The 14801-nt window shown below is 38.4% G+C and overlaps 1 protein-coding gene across 2 annotated transcripts in view; it reads left to right on the forward strand.

The window, feature by feature from the left end:
* The window catches only part of POLQ (DNA polymerase theta), a 109636-nt gene extending 97183 nt beyond the window's left edge, over window positions 1-12453 (forward strand). The window contains exons 27-30 of one of the 2 annotated variants that reach the window (XM_033211084.1): window positions 3763-3887; window positions 7914-8067; window positions 10845-10960; window positions 11456-12453. In XM_033211084.1, the coding sequence (XP_033066975.1) occupies window positions 3763-3887; window positions 7914-8067; window positions 10845-10960; window positions 11456-11569 (509 nt within the window). In that variant the 3' untranslated portion in view covers window positions 11570-12453. Of the gene's footprint in view, window positions 1-3762; window positions 3888-7913; window positions 8068-10841; window positions 10961-11455 lie in introns of both variants that reach the window. The other variant, XM_033211085.1, reaches the window with a different exon arrangement.
* Window positions 12454-14801: the final 2348 nt, after the last annotated feature.

Here is a 14801-nt window from a genome sequence, read left to right on the forward strand (position 1 = left end):
ATCTACAGTGAACTCATTTTCAATAAAGGTACCAAGAACATACATTGGGGAAAAGACAGTCTCTTCAATAAATGGTGTTGGGACAACTGGTTATGCAGAAGAATGAAACTGGACCCCTATCTCTCACTATATACAAAAAATCAAAATGGATTAAAAACTTTAAGACCTCAAATTATGAAACTACTACAAGAAAACATGGGGGAAACTCTCCAGTACGTCAGTCTGGCCAAAGATTTCTTAAGCAATACTCACAAGCACAGGCAACCACAGCAAAAATAGACAAATGAGATCACATCATGTTAAAAAAAAACTGCATAGCAAAGGAAACAACCAACAAAGTGAAGACACAGCCCACAGAATGGGAGAAAATATTTGGAGATACCCATTTGACAAGGAATTAATAAGCAGAATATATAAGGAGTTCAACTCTGTAGAAAAAAAGATCTGATTTTAAAATGGGCAAGATCTCTGAATAGATGTTTCTCAAATAAAGACATACAAATGGCAAAAAGGTTTATGAAAAGGTGCACAACATCACTGATCATCAGAGAAGTGCAAATTAGAGCTAGAATGTGATATCATCTCACACCAGTTAAAATGGCTTTTATCCAAAAGACAAGTGATAACAAATGCAGGCGAAGATGTAGAGAAAAAGAAACTGCCATTCACTTTTGGTGGGAATGTAAATTAGTATAACTACTGTGGAGAACAGTTTGGAGGTTTCTCAAAAAACTAAATATAGACTGGGTGCGGTGGCTCACGCCTGTAATTCCAGCACTCTGGGAGGCTGAGGCAGGCGGATCACAAGGTCAGGAGTTCGAGACCAGCCTGGCCAATATGGTGAAACCCTGTCTCCACTAAATACACAAAAATTAGCCAGGCATGGTAGTGGGCGCCTGTATCCCAGCCACTCGGGAGGCTGAGGCAGGGGAATCGCTTGAACACAGGAGGCAGAGGTTGCAATGAACTGAGGTCATGCCACTGCACTCCAGCCTGAGCAACAAAGTGAGACTCCATCTCAAAACAAAAACAAACAAAAAACTAAACTAAAAATAGAGCTATCATATGATTCAGCAATCACACTGCTAGGTACATACCCAAAAGAAAGGAAGTCTGTATACTGAAGAGACATCTGCATGCACTCCCATGTTTATTGCAGCACTATTCACAATAGCCAGGATCTGGAAGCATGCTCAGTGTCCATCAGCAGATGAATGGATAAAGAAAATGTACATATACACAATGGAGTACTATTCAGTCATAGAAAAGAATGAGATCTTGTCATTTGCAACAACATGAATGGAACTGAAGGTCATTATGTTAAGTGAAATAAGCCAGGCACAGAAAGACAAACTTCACATGTTCTCAGTTATTTGTCACTCAGCAAAAAATTAAAGCAATTGAACTCATGGAGATAGAGAGTAGAATAATGGTTACCAGAAGCTGGGAAGGGTATTGGGGGTGGGGGGCATTGTTAATAGGTACAAAGAAGTAGTTAGAATGACTAAGAACTAGTATTTGCTAGCACAACAGGGTGACTATAGTTAATAATAATAAATTGTACATTTAAAAATGACCAAAAGAGTATACTTGGAATGTTTGCAACACAAATGATAAATGGCTTGAGGTGATGGGTACCCCATTTTCCCTGATGTGATTATTATGCATTTCATGCCTGCATCATAATATCTCATGTACCCCATAAATATGTACACCTACTATGTACCCACAAAAATAAAAAAAATTATGAAAAATGTAAAAGCAAGGTACAGACTAGGAAGAAATATTTGCAGTACTTCTATTGAACATAGGATGTATATCCAGAAGGAACTTTTACCGTTCAATGCTCAGAAGTTCAACAATCCGATAAATTAAAGGTCAAAAGATATGAGGAGACACTTTCCAAAAATATGAATGACCATATTAAACATTGTCATTATTTGTCATCAAGCAAAAGCAAATTGAGATGCCAGAAAACAAAGAGAATGTTTTTACAAAAACACTAGAATGGCCAATATTAAAAACACCATCTTTTACATTGTTCTTTTAATTGTAAAATGGTAAAACTACTTTGGAGAACAGTATGGCTCTTTTGAATAAAGTTAAACATCCATTTAACTATATAACCCTGCAATTCTACTATCAGGTATTTGCGCAAGAAAAATGAAAGCATGTCCAAAGGAAGGCTCGTACATTAATATTATAGCAGCTTTATTCACAACAGCCGGATACTGAGAACAGGCCACACGTCTATCAATAGCAAAATGTATAAACAAATTTTGTTATACGTCCACAACGGAATAGTATAGATCAAGAATAGTAATTAAATATTGATACTCAGTACAATATTGATGGTTCTTAAAAATGTTTTTCTTAGCAAAAGAAGGCAAACACAAATGAACATATACAGTGTCATTCAATTTGTATGATATTCATGAACATGAAACTCTTAAGAGTGTCATAAAGCAGATGAGTGAGTTTCTGAGGGTGATCATGGGGCCTGACTGGAAAGGGAGATGAACATGTTTCGTATCTTGTAGTAGTAGCTGCAGGGGTGTGTACATTTGTTAAAATGCCTCAAACTGTTTAAAGTGAGTGCGTTTTGTTGCATGTAAATTATACCTCAGCACTGATTGTTTTTTGAAGTAGCTCTTTGAGTATTTGGAGGTCTCATCAGAGTTCGGTAAGAGATTTTGTAGAGGTGCAGCCTCCTAAATCTCACCATTTTCTTTCCTCTTCACCCGAAAATATCACAGTAATTCTTAAACAGAAAAAGATGAGAGTCTGATGGCTTTTGGAAATTCCCATGCTATTGATCACATATTGCCAACAGCAAAGGATTCATCCTGGAGATGCTTAAGACATAATGACCGACCCAGATTGCAAAGGATGAATGCTGGTCTAGGAAATACGAATACGTTTGAATACTACACTACACATAGTCTTTTTTAATTTTAAGAAGTGGGTCATGTTTATTCCTAGTGAAATATTTATCATAACTCATGCATTAATTTCAGCAAGGTCCTACTTTGGATCATAGTGTAGATGGTAACAAGGAGCTATTGAAATGTTTTAAACCTAGGAATAAGATGAGAGAGTAAAAGGGGATTCACACAATCAACAGAAACTTGTGAAAAGTGATGGGGAATAATCTTAAGCTCCTGGAGTAAAAACACTTAGATATCTGCCCTGTTCTGGAATTTTTAGTTTTATTTTTTGTTTTTGTTGTTGTTACTCAAAAAACAAAGGCCACGTACAGTGCCTCACACCTATAATCCTAGCACTTTGGGAGGCTGAGGTGAGCAGATCGCTTGAGCTCAGATGTTTGAGACCAGCCTGGGCCACATTACGAAACCTCATCTCTACAAAAAATACAAAAATTATCCTGGCACGGTGATGTGGTGCCTGTAGTCCCACCTACGCAGGAGGCTGCGGTGGGAGGATCACCTGAGCCTGGGGAGATCCAGGCTGCACTGAACCGTGATGGCACCACTGCACTCCTGCCTGGGTGACAGAGTGAGCAAGATCCTGTCTCAAAAACAAAAAAACCCAAAGAGTTAGAGTATTTCATTTCTCAAGTCTCTTTTATTTCGAACTTTTTGAGTCTAGAAAAGGTGAAAGTTTGTATGCCTGGTTTGATGATATGATATTAATGTTAAGAATCATGGTGGGGTTTTGGTATATTTTGCTATATTTAAACCAATGAATAAAGTGAAGGATATACTTCGGTTCTAATTAATTATTTCTGTATTTTCTTTGTAGGGATTAATCAATTCATGAGAGAGACAGTGAAAAGTTGTAAAAGAGATGGGTTTGTTCAGACCATTTTGGGAAGGCGTAGATATTTACCAGGAATCAAAGACAACAACCCTTATCATAAAGCTCACGTATGTTGACATTTTTTAGGAATTTTAACTTAACATTTTAATGACATGTACTTTTTCAGCAGAGCAAATACTACAAATGTCCATTTTAGGGATTACTGGCATATTAATTGTATCTTCTGTGTAGACAAAGTCAACCACTGGTTTCATTAAGGACTTCTGAAGTGATGGCACATGCCAGTATTTGCTGAACAGAGTCTGGGGAATTAATGTAAACATGTCTTTACTTAATAATACTTTAAACGTTCTGTTGCAGTAAACCAATTATTTATTAGCTTAGGTAGTAAGTTGTAAATAAACTTAACATTTACATTTGCTAATTATTCGTTTCCTATATCATATATTAATTTATCATATCATACCAAATTGCTAACATTCCTCAGAGTTTAGCCAGTCACTAAATTTTGATTAATTTTTGGTTCATTCTACTTGTTTGCTTATTTTAAAAGCACTGTCTGGCCAGGCACGGTGGCTCATGCCTGTAGTCCCAGCACTTCGGAAGGCTGAGGCAGGAGGATTGCTTGAGCCCAGGAGTTTGAGACCAGCTTGGGCAACATAGTGAGACCCCCATATCTACAAAAAAAAAAAAAATTAGCTGACTGAGGTAGTGCATGCCTGTAGTCTTAGCTACTTGGGAGGCTGAGGTGGGAAGATTGCTTGAGCCCAGGAATTGGAGGCTGCAGTGAGCCATGATTGAACCACTGTATTCCAGTCTAGGTGGCAGAATGAAACCCTATGTTTAAAAAAAAGACTATCTCGTCAGAGATTATTAGGATATCCCAAATAGTGAATAAGGTTATTTTTAACAGCATTTAAAAGATTTATTGATATTTGCTCAAATTATGTTTAAGTCTCTTTCTGAATTCATTGGGATTCATGAAAGTATTCTGTGTACCTGAGTATTTAAGCTTCTAGTATAGTTCAAATCTTCCTATTTTAACTAGATGTTTTTTGCCCTTCACCCATAACTTTGTGTTTTAGTGCTCATTAGACATTGCATGTAGTGAAAATACCCAGCTAAACTTCTGTCTGGAGCTCAAAGCCTTCCGAGCATTAATACTTTTAGGGACTGTGAAAGAATAGTTGGCTTTTTGTAACTTCTTTACTCTCTAGCCTCTCATATATCCACATGCAAATATCAGATATTTATCAGGCTTTTACCATATCTCTAAGTGAACTAGTAACTTTAGTTGATGGACTAGGAAACCTAAGTTTTAAGTCTTGGAAGAGATAATGCAAACAAAAAAAAAAATATATGAAAACATCATCGATATACTTAATTATTTAGGTTTCAGGGAGAAGGAAAGACTGAAACAGATTCTTGAAGGCTATTTAAAGTTTAGGCTGTTGGGAATGAGAAAGGATAACTGAGTGAGGACTGGCTAGAAGCCAAACTGGTAGGAATGGAGAGTTTGAGTTGTCATGCAGGGGTAGATAATTTTCTCCTGGATAGATGGAGCCAGCTGGAAGCTAGCTAGGAGACTAAAAGGCTTCTTCTAAATAACAGAAGGCTTTTAATGGCAGGCTGAGAAATTTGGACTTGATCTAATAGGAATTGATTATGTTTTCTGGAATTTACATGATAAAACATGGAATATATAGTTATTAATGTAAATGAATCATATGTTTGTGAAAATTAATATTATTGCACCTGAAGATGTGAGAGAGTAATAAGACTTTTTCATGCCAAATACTTCAGTGTTAAAGTTCTGATTGATCATGTTGCTGCTGAGGGAAAAAATTCCAGCCCTCTGAATCAGGAATAGAGTAAACATAACCAGGTTGTTTTTTGGTTTTTGTTTGTTTTGGTTTTTGCTTTTGTTCAAACTTTTGTTGTACTGAAAAGTACATTCTCACACATAGAGAATGTAGATTTCACTAAATTATCACAGAGCTACACCTGTGTAACTACCACTCAGGGCAAGACATAGAATATTGGCAGTGCCCCAAAAGCGCCCCTCATGCATCCTCCTTATCACCCATCGCCTTCCCAGAAATAGCCACTGTTATAACTTCTAACACTGTAGTTTTGTTTTGTATTTTTTTGAGCTCCATATATATCATATATGTATATTTTTGTATCTAGCTTCTTTCAAAATTACGTGGGTAAGTCATTCTTGTTGTTTCATGTAGGAACAGCTGTATACTGTTATATGAATATACCATAATTTATCTATTTTTCTCTTGATAAGAACTTGGGTTTTCAGTTTGAAGCTAAACTATTGTGTGTGTGTGTGTGTGTGTGTGTTTTTTTTTTTTGAGACGGAGTCTCGCTCTGTCGCCCAGGCTGGAGTGCAGTGGCCGGATCTCAGCTCACTGCAAGCTCCGCCTCCCGGGTTCACGCCATTCTCCTGCCTCAGCCTCTCGAGTAGCTGGGACTACAGGCGCCCGCCACCTTGCCCGGCTAGTTTTTTGTTGTTTTTTTTTTTAGTAGAGACGGGGTTTCACCGTGTTAGCCAGGATGGTCTCAATCTCCTGACCTCGTGATCCGCCCGCCTCGGCCTCCCAAAGTGCTGGGATTACAGGCTTGAGCCACCGCGCCCGGCCAACTATTGTGTTTTTGAACATGATTGTACAAGGTTCTTGGTGCACATATACATGCATTTATGTTTGGTAAAGACACAGTGGTAGGATTGCTGCGTATTTTCAACTCAGTAGATAAAGCCAAATTGTTTTCTGTGGAGATTACAGCAGTCTGTCCTCCCATCGTAAGAGTATGTGAGTCCTCACTGCTCTGCATTCTTGTCGACACTTGCTATTAAGCTAATATAATTTTAGCTATTCTGATGGGTATAAAGTAGTGTCCTGTAGTTTTAATTTGTATTTCCTTGGCTGCTAGTGAGGTAACCTTACAAATGAACAGCCTTATAAATGTGTTATTAGCCATTTAGTTATTTTTTCATGGGTAAATACCTATTCTGTCTTTCTTTTTAAATTTTCTGTTGAGTTTTCTGCATTTTTTATTATCAATTTGTAGGAACCTGTTACTGGTTACATGTGTAGAAATTATTCTCTCCCACATTGTGTGTGGCCTTTTCTCCTTCTCATTAGTAATTTTAGTTGCGGAGAGAGGTTTTTGTTTTATTTTGTTTTTCTTAAAGACAGGGTCTCACTGTGTTGCCCAGGCTGGTTTCAAACTCCTGGCCTCAACTGTTCCTCTTGCCTTAGCCTCTTGAGTAGCTGAGATTACAGGCATTTCATATACTACAAGTTGGGTACAGCTCAGGTGACAGAGGACTAGAGAATACCTCTCATGTTACATTGACCCCCCCATCCCTGGAGTAGACCTTTTTCATTTTCTGAGACATTTTGGGGCACTGAGAATGATATTCATATATAGATTACACCTGGATATTAACCTAAACTGCCTCCTCTACTCTTCCAAGATGATTAATTTTAGTAGGCATAGTTCCCTGCCAAGAAGCACTTGGCAGCAGTCATTTCAAGGAAGTTATAACTGAATACCCAGGGATCTAGGATGTACATTTTCACTAGCTGCTAAGGATTTGCCTTAGCAGCCCATGAAAAGCTCTGATTCACATCAGAGGGCTCCATACTTGCTGGGCTCAAACTCTATAAGACCAAGAGGCCATTGGTATAGAGGGTGTGCTTAGGACATTCCAACCCACATCCCAAAGAATGATATTCTACTTATTTAGGATTAAGTTTATTTTGAGGAGTAGATCTTTTAGAATGATGCCTAGAACAGCCAGAACACTGATGAGCCAAATACATTCTAAGTGCAAAGTAGTTTTTGGATCCTAACTAAGTAGTCGAGATACCTAAGCTGAAGCAATCTGACCTTCTTATATTTTTGTCTGCCCTAATGTGGAAACCCCAGAATCTAGAGCCCTGGATCATGATAGTTGTTATTCTTAGGATGCATCCTGATAGTTGGTGTTCTGGGTCACATCTCAGTCCAGCTTTCCAGTCTGGCTGCTAATGTGAGCACTGATCTGTGGACACTGAAGGAAGGTATGAAACCATGTTGGCATATCTGGTGGAGCACCTGTTAATTGTTTTTTATAGGCTGAGCGTCAAGCTATAAACACAACAGTCCAAGGATCGGCAGCTGATATTGTCAAAATAGCCACAGTTAACATTCAGAAGCAATTAGAGACCTTCCACTCAACTTTCAAATCCCATGGCCATCGAGAGGGTATGCTCCAAAGTGACCGAACAGGTTTGTTCATAGATGAGTCCTATGCTGTGACATGGTGAGAATAATTATATCGGAAATATAAATGGGAAGGATTTTTTATTTTATTTCTCAACAGTTCTCAAATGTTTTGGTCTCACGATGTCTTTAGACTATTAAAAATTATTAAGGATTTCAAAGAGCTCTTGTTTTTGTGGGTTATGTCTATATATTTACCATATTATAAATTAAAATGGAATTTTAAGACATGAGCATTTAAGTAATAACAAACTCACCTGTGAGCTGTGCTCTTATAAGAAAATGAAACTGAAAAAGGCAAATAGCCTCATAGTGTTATTATGAAAGTAATTTTGACTGCAGATTTTGGGATCCTCTGTGGTCTTCAGACCATATTTTAAGAACATGTTGATTTTCCTATTTATGACCGTCAGTGTTCTCTGGTCTTAGAATATACTCTTGATCTCTTTATCACATATGTTACTTTGCTGGCATTGTTTTCTTGTTCTTATTTTCAGAATATTTTCCCTGAGTTTTCGCTTTATTGCTTGGATAAATTATTTCTTGTACTAACAAGTACAGTGAAATTTTCTTTTTTTCTTCTGTCACATGTCCATAGTTCTGCTTTAAATACTATTTCACTGTCACTGAGATTGTCAAACCGTGACAGCAGACATTTTTTTGTTTTTGAGACAGAGTTTCACTGTGTCACCCAGGCTGGAGTGCAGTGGCACAATCTCAGCTCACTGCAACCTCTGCCTCCCAGGTTCAAGGGATTTTCCTGCCTTGACTTCCCGAGTAGCTGGGATTACAGGAGTATGCCATCACGCCTGGCTAATTTAAAAAAATTTTTTTTTTTTTTTTTTAGTAGAGAAGGGGTTTCACCACGTTGTCCAGGCTGCTCTAGAACTCCTGACCTCAAATGATCTGCCTGCCTTGGCCTCCCAAAGTGTTGGGATTACAGGCGTGAGCCATCATGCCCAGGCAGGAGGCATGTTTTAAATTTTCCTGGGAAGAAATTAAGGTTTGGTGCATACAGAGGAAGAAAAAGCTGCTAGAGATGGGGCAGAAAGGTGGTGGTCAGTTATTGAGGATAAGATTTGCTATTTCTAGAAGAGACATACATACAAGTTATAGAGAATAATACAGTCAGTTATAACATGTTCACTTACGTACGAAAATATGTAGATACAGAAGTTTATTTTCTCATTAAGTGAGGATTATTATTTTTGTCATCAGTCCCCCGCAAAATATCGAGACCCCTCGTTCATTTTGAGTGTGGGACTATGTGTGTGTATACACACACATACACATTTATATTTAATAGAGAGAGAATATAATTAAAGTTATTTGGGGAGTAATACTGTGCTGTGTGCTTTGGGGATTTAGAAATAAAAGTTAACAATCTATGTTTAAATTTAAGGTCTATTCAAGAAAGGAGAGGAAGGTGTGATATTTGACTAAAGTATTTTTATTAATTCCACACAGCAGAGTGATAAATGTCAAAATGAGCATACAGACAATAATGACTTTAAGAGTCAGTGGAAGACGATATGACTCTGTCACTAAGGATGGCTTCATGGTGTCATGCCAGCTTAAAGTGGTGCTAGGTCAGTGGGATGAAAGGAAGGTGAGCTTGAGGAAACAGACCACATGGGAACAAGAGCATCATGGCATTCTGCTCAGAAGCCAGGTAGCCAAGGGAAATCAAGAGGTCTAAGCCATGGTCATCAGAAAGCTAGAGCATCCAGACAGTCAATGGTGTGAGCCAAGTGTAGCTTCATGGGGCAGATCAGATTTCAGCCGATCTGGTAAACAGAGGTACAGCCTTTGCAGTCCTAGTGTGGAAGCAGCTTGCTCCAGCCTCAGGTGCTTTTGTTTGCTTACTGTGTGAGAGCCACCTCTGAGCAAACTGGCACTGCAGATAGTGACAGTTGAAGAACTCTATCTCTGAGGGAAGCACCAGATACGGAGGGAGAGGGTACTCATGCTGGACCTGGAAGATAAGTAGGGAATTTGGACAACAGAAAGAAAGATGTCTGCTGTGAGGTTTAAGCAAACAAGTAAAGGCAGTTCCAGTAAAGGTGTTCATGTGGAGCTTTATCTTTGTGGGCAGAAGGGCATAATCTCTACCACTAGGTCCAGCTACTGGGGAAATAGTAACTAAATCTAGTATATATTTTGAAGTTACAGCTACTGGAAGGTATGGATTATCTCCACAGAAAAACGTACAGACGTAGACTCTTATATATAACCGCGAGGGGTTTATGTAGTCTCTGAAGTCCACTTTGGGAGCCTAGGTTTAGAATTACTTGTTTAGAGTGTGTACGGTTCAACTGGGGAAGCACCAGTTCTATCATGATGACACTTCCGGCCATACAAAGACGTGAGGGGGTGTCCCCCTTAAGAAACACTGCATAACAATATTAATTGCTTTCCTGGGGCAGGAATCAGGCCCCATACCTTCCTGGTGCTATTACTCAGGTGGTGGTAGGGGGACTCCATGGAAAGAGAAAATGTTAGTTATTCGTGAGAAATAAGTTGGACTAGAGCTTGGAGCAGAGTTCCTCACACCCCATTTACTGACTTCTTCGGGAGACTCCTTTCTGGGAGGAAGTTGGTGAGTTTACACTGGATAGTTAGGATAGGTAGCAACCAGCAAGTAGTTATTTTCCTGATAGTTCTTAATCTTGTGTGTTCTAATCTTTTCATTAACATTCCTCAGAGTTAGTCAGAATCTCTAAAAACATTCTCCTATGACTCAGCGACATGCTGATCAGTTTTGCTCCTTTTTCATGAAGCAGGATTGTTACGAAAGAGAAAACTGCAAGGGATGTTCTGCCCAGTCAGAGGAGGCTTTTTCATCCTTCAACTCCATGATGAACTCCTGTATGAAGTATCAGAAGAAGATGTTGTTCAGGTATTTTTGCAATGCTTGTGTGCATTCTATAGGAAGCCAAGACACTGTATTGTCAGGCTGACAGCTTTTTTTCCTATGCATGAGGATTTTGGAACTCTATCCTAGCCCCAGGATGGCTGTATAAATGTTGAGTCCTTACAGGTAGAAAAGTTGCTAAGAGTGTTCCATTTTGTACTAGTTCTTGATAAGTGAAGAAATTGCCAATGCAGAGATGTTTTTGTCTTGGAGGAATTAAACAAAAATTTGGAGTCTTTCCCTGAGGGTTTCCAAGCTCCAAGCATTCTAGCAAAAACTTTCAGAAACTCCTGCTCATCAGTGAAGAAGAGTTCGAGATGTCTTTTTATGTATTTATTTTTATTTTTATTTTTCCTGATTTAGCATTTTAAGCACCATTGGGTGAAGAGCTCCAGTCTGGTTTATAACCTGCTCAGGGGGTGACTTGGGAAACATTCTTTGAGCAGAGAGTTTGTTAACCTCATTTTTTTTTTCCCTTAGGTAGCTCAGATTGTCAAGAATGAAATGGAAAGTGCTGTAAAACTGTCTGTGAAATTGAAAGTGAATGTGAAAATAGGTGCCAGCTGGGGAGAGCTGAAGGACTTTGATGTGTAACTGTGCTGCTGCTGAAGTCCTTCCAGGGAAGCCTGTGCAGATACAGTCATCTGGAAAGAACAGAGATTACCCTTTCACCTACCTCAGGAAAACAAACTTTCAAGTCTTGATAGACTTAGCCTAGTGATTTTATAGTGAGAGTTTCAAACTATATATTAGGGTCTGTCTTTATAGCATCTTCTGGAAGAGTGGGGGAAGTAAAATACCAAGTATAATAGTTACATTCACTTTCAAAGAGCATCTAGGAATTTGCCTTTTGTAATTTACTGTGGCTTTAAACATATTCCGAACAGATGCTTGAAATATGCACTTAGCACTTTGGCTCCTCATCTATCTGGGTAAACTATGAAGAAAATGAAGCTGCTGCGTCTATCGACCTCGACAGGAGCCACAGGCAGATACAGATTTGGTTTCACCCTGGTGGTGGTAGGCATTGTGTGTGACTTTTTTCCCTCTAAATATCAATTTTAGAGTACTGAAATAGTATTTTAAAATAGTATTGGCTAATAAATTATGAATTCTATAAAGTGGTAAGACTTGGTGTAGTTGGAGTCTAGGAATGAATATTCATGAAATGTTTCTTATTGCTTCTCCTTCCCTAATTCATACAGTGAATGTATTTGGAATACTTACATATTATAAAATAAACTATACCTCTTCAAGAGGTATCCTGTTCTGTAAGATCAGATGTTTTTATTGCAGGTAAATATAATACTGCCAGAGACAGAAAATACCCCCTTATCAGTCCCTTAGTGCCTCTTTCTATTTGTGGCATGGTGAGAAAACCCATGCTGAAAAGACTGTACTTTGTGATCCCAATCAGAGGGGTGGAGCTGATCTTTTGCTGTTGAAATAAAGTGAATTTATGAGAAACTTTATATCAACAATTGTTTTGTTAAAAATTGTAGTTGGTCTAAGAGTGTCAGAAACCCATGTCCCTTATTTAGTTACTCCATAGCTTGTTCATAGAAAGCATTAATTATATTCTTAATCAGTTACCAGAAGAGCTCTTTTATGTTTATTAATCAGAATAATGAAAAAAAGATAGTTGCTTTAGAGTGTGTAATGCATTATCAGTAGTTGACTATTAATGCATAAGAGACATAGTTTTTTTTGGGGGGTGAGAAAGGCAGAGATGGCAGCAGTAAGAGGGAAGATAAATCATTCTTTCTTTTGCCATATTTACCTGTACTATGTTTCTTTTTTTATTATTATTATTATACTTTAAGTTCTAGGGTACATGTGCACAACATGCAGGTTTGTTACATATGGATACATGTGCCATGTTGGTGTGCTGCACCCATTAACTCATCATTTACATTAGGTATATCTCCTAATGCAATCCCTCACCCCTCCCCACAATAGGACCCAGTGTGTGATGTTCCCCTTCCTGTGTCCAAGTGATCTCATTGTTCAATTCCCACCTATGAGTGAGAACATGCTGTGTTTGGTTTTCTGTCCTTGCGATAGTTTGCTGAGAATGATGGTTTCCAGCTGCATCCATGTCCCTACAAAGGACACAAACTCATCCTTTTTTATGGCTGCATAGTATTCCATGGTGTATATGTGCCACATTTTCTTAATCCAGTCTGTCACTGATGGACATTTGGGTTGATTCCAAGTCTTTGCTATTGTGAATAGTGCTGCAGTAAACATACGTGTGCATGTGTCTTTATAGCAGCATGATTTAAAATCCTTTGGGTATATCCCCAGTAATGGGATGGCTGGGTCAAATGCTATTTCTAGTTCCAGATCCTTGAGGAATCGCCACACTATTTTCCTCAATGGTTGAACTAGTTTAGAGTCCCACCAACAGTGTAAAAGTGTTCCTATTTCTCCACATCCTCTCCAGCACCTGTTGTTCCCTGATTTTTTAATGATTGCCATTCTAACTTGTGTGAGATGGTATCTCATTGTGGTTTTGATTTGCATTTCTCTGATGGCCAGTGATGATGAGCATGTTTTCATGTGTCTGTTGGCTCTATGAATGTCTTCTTTTGAGACGTGTCTGTTCATATCCTTTGCCCACTTTTTGATGGGGTTGTTTATTTTTTTCTTGTAAATTTGTTTGAGTTCGTTATAGGTTCTGGATATTAGCCCTTTGTCAGATGAGTAGATTGCAAAAATTTTCTCCCATTCTGTAGGTTGCCTATTCACTCTGATGGTAGTTTCTTTTGCTGTGCAGGAGCTCTTTAGTTTAATTAGATCCCATTTGTCAATTTTGGCTTTTGCTGCCATTGCTTTTGGTGTTTTAGACATGAAGTCTTTGCCCATGCCTATGTCCTGAATGGTGTTACCTAGGTTTTCTTCTAGGGTTTTTATGGTTTTAGGTCTAACATTTAAGTCTCTAATCCATCTTGAATTAATTTTCATATAAGGAGTAAGGAAAGGATCCAGTTTCAGCTTTCTACTTATGGCTAGCCAATTTTCCCAGCACCATTTATTAAATAGGGAATCCTTTCCCCATTTCTTGTTTTTGTCAGGTTTGTCAAAGGTCAGATAGCTGTAGATGTGTGGTATTATTTCTGAGGGCTCTGTTCTGTTCCGTTGGTCTATATCTGTGTTTTGGTACCAGTACCATGCTGTTTTGGTTACTGTAGCCTTGTAGTATAGTTTGAAGTCAGGTAGCATGATGCCTCCAACTTTGTTTTTTTGGCTTAGGATTGTCTTGGCAATGTGAGGTATTTTTTGGTTCCATATGAACTTTAAAGCAGTTTTTTCCAATTCTGTGAAGAAAGTAATTGGTAGCTTAATGGGGATGGCATTGAATCTATAAATTACCTTGGGCAGTATGGCCATTTTCACAATATTGATTCTTCCTATCCATGAGCATGTTATGTTTTTCCATTTGTTTGTGTCCTCTTTTATTTCACTGAGCAGTGGTTTGTAGTTCTCCTTGAAGAGGTCCTTTACATCCCTTGTAAGTTGGATTCCTAGGTATTTTATTCTCTTTGAAGCTATTGTGAATGAGAGTTCATTCATGATTTGGCTCTCTGTCTATTACTGGTGTATAAGAATGCTTGTGATTTTTGCACATTGATTTTGTATCCTGAGACTTTCCTGAAGTTGCTAATCAGCTTAAGGAGATTTTGGGCTGAGACAATGGGGTTTTCTAAATATACAATCATGTCATCTGCAAACAGGGACAATTTGACTTCTTCTTTTCCTAACTGAATACCCTTGATTTCTTTCTCTTACCTGATTGCCCTAGCCAGAACTTCCAACACTATGT

Source organism: Trachypithecus francoisi, unplaced genomic scaffold (assembly GCF_009764315.1).
Source record: "Trachypithecus francoisi isolate TF-2019V2 unplaced genomic scaffold, Tfra_2.0 Lachesis_group0, whole genome shotgun sequence".
In the NCBI taxonomy this organism is placed as follows: domain Eukaryota; kingdom Metazoa; phylum Chordata; class Mammalia; order Primates; family Cercopithecidae; genus Trachypithecus; species Trachypithecus francoisi.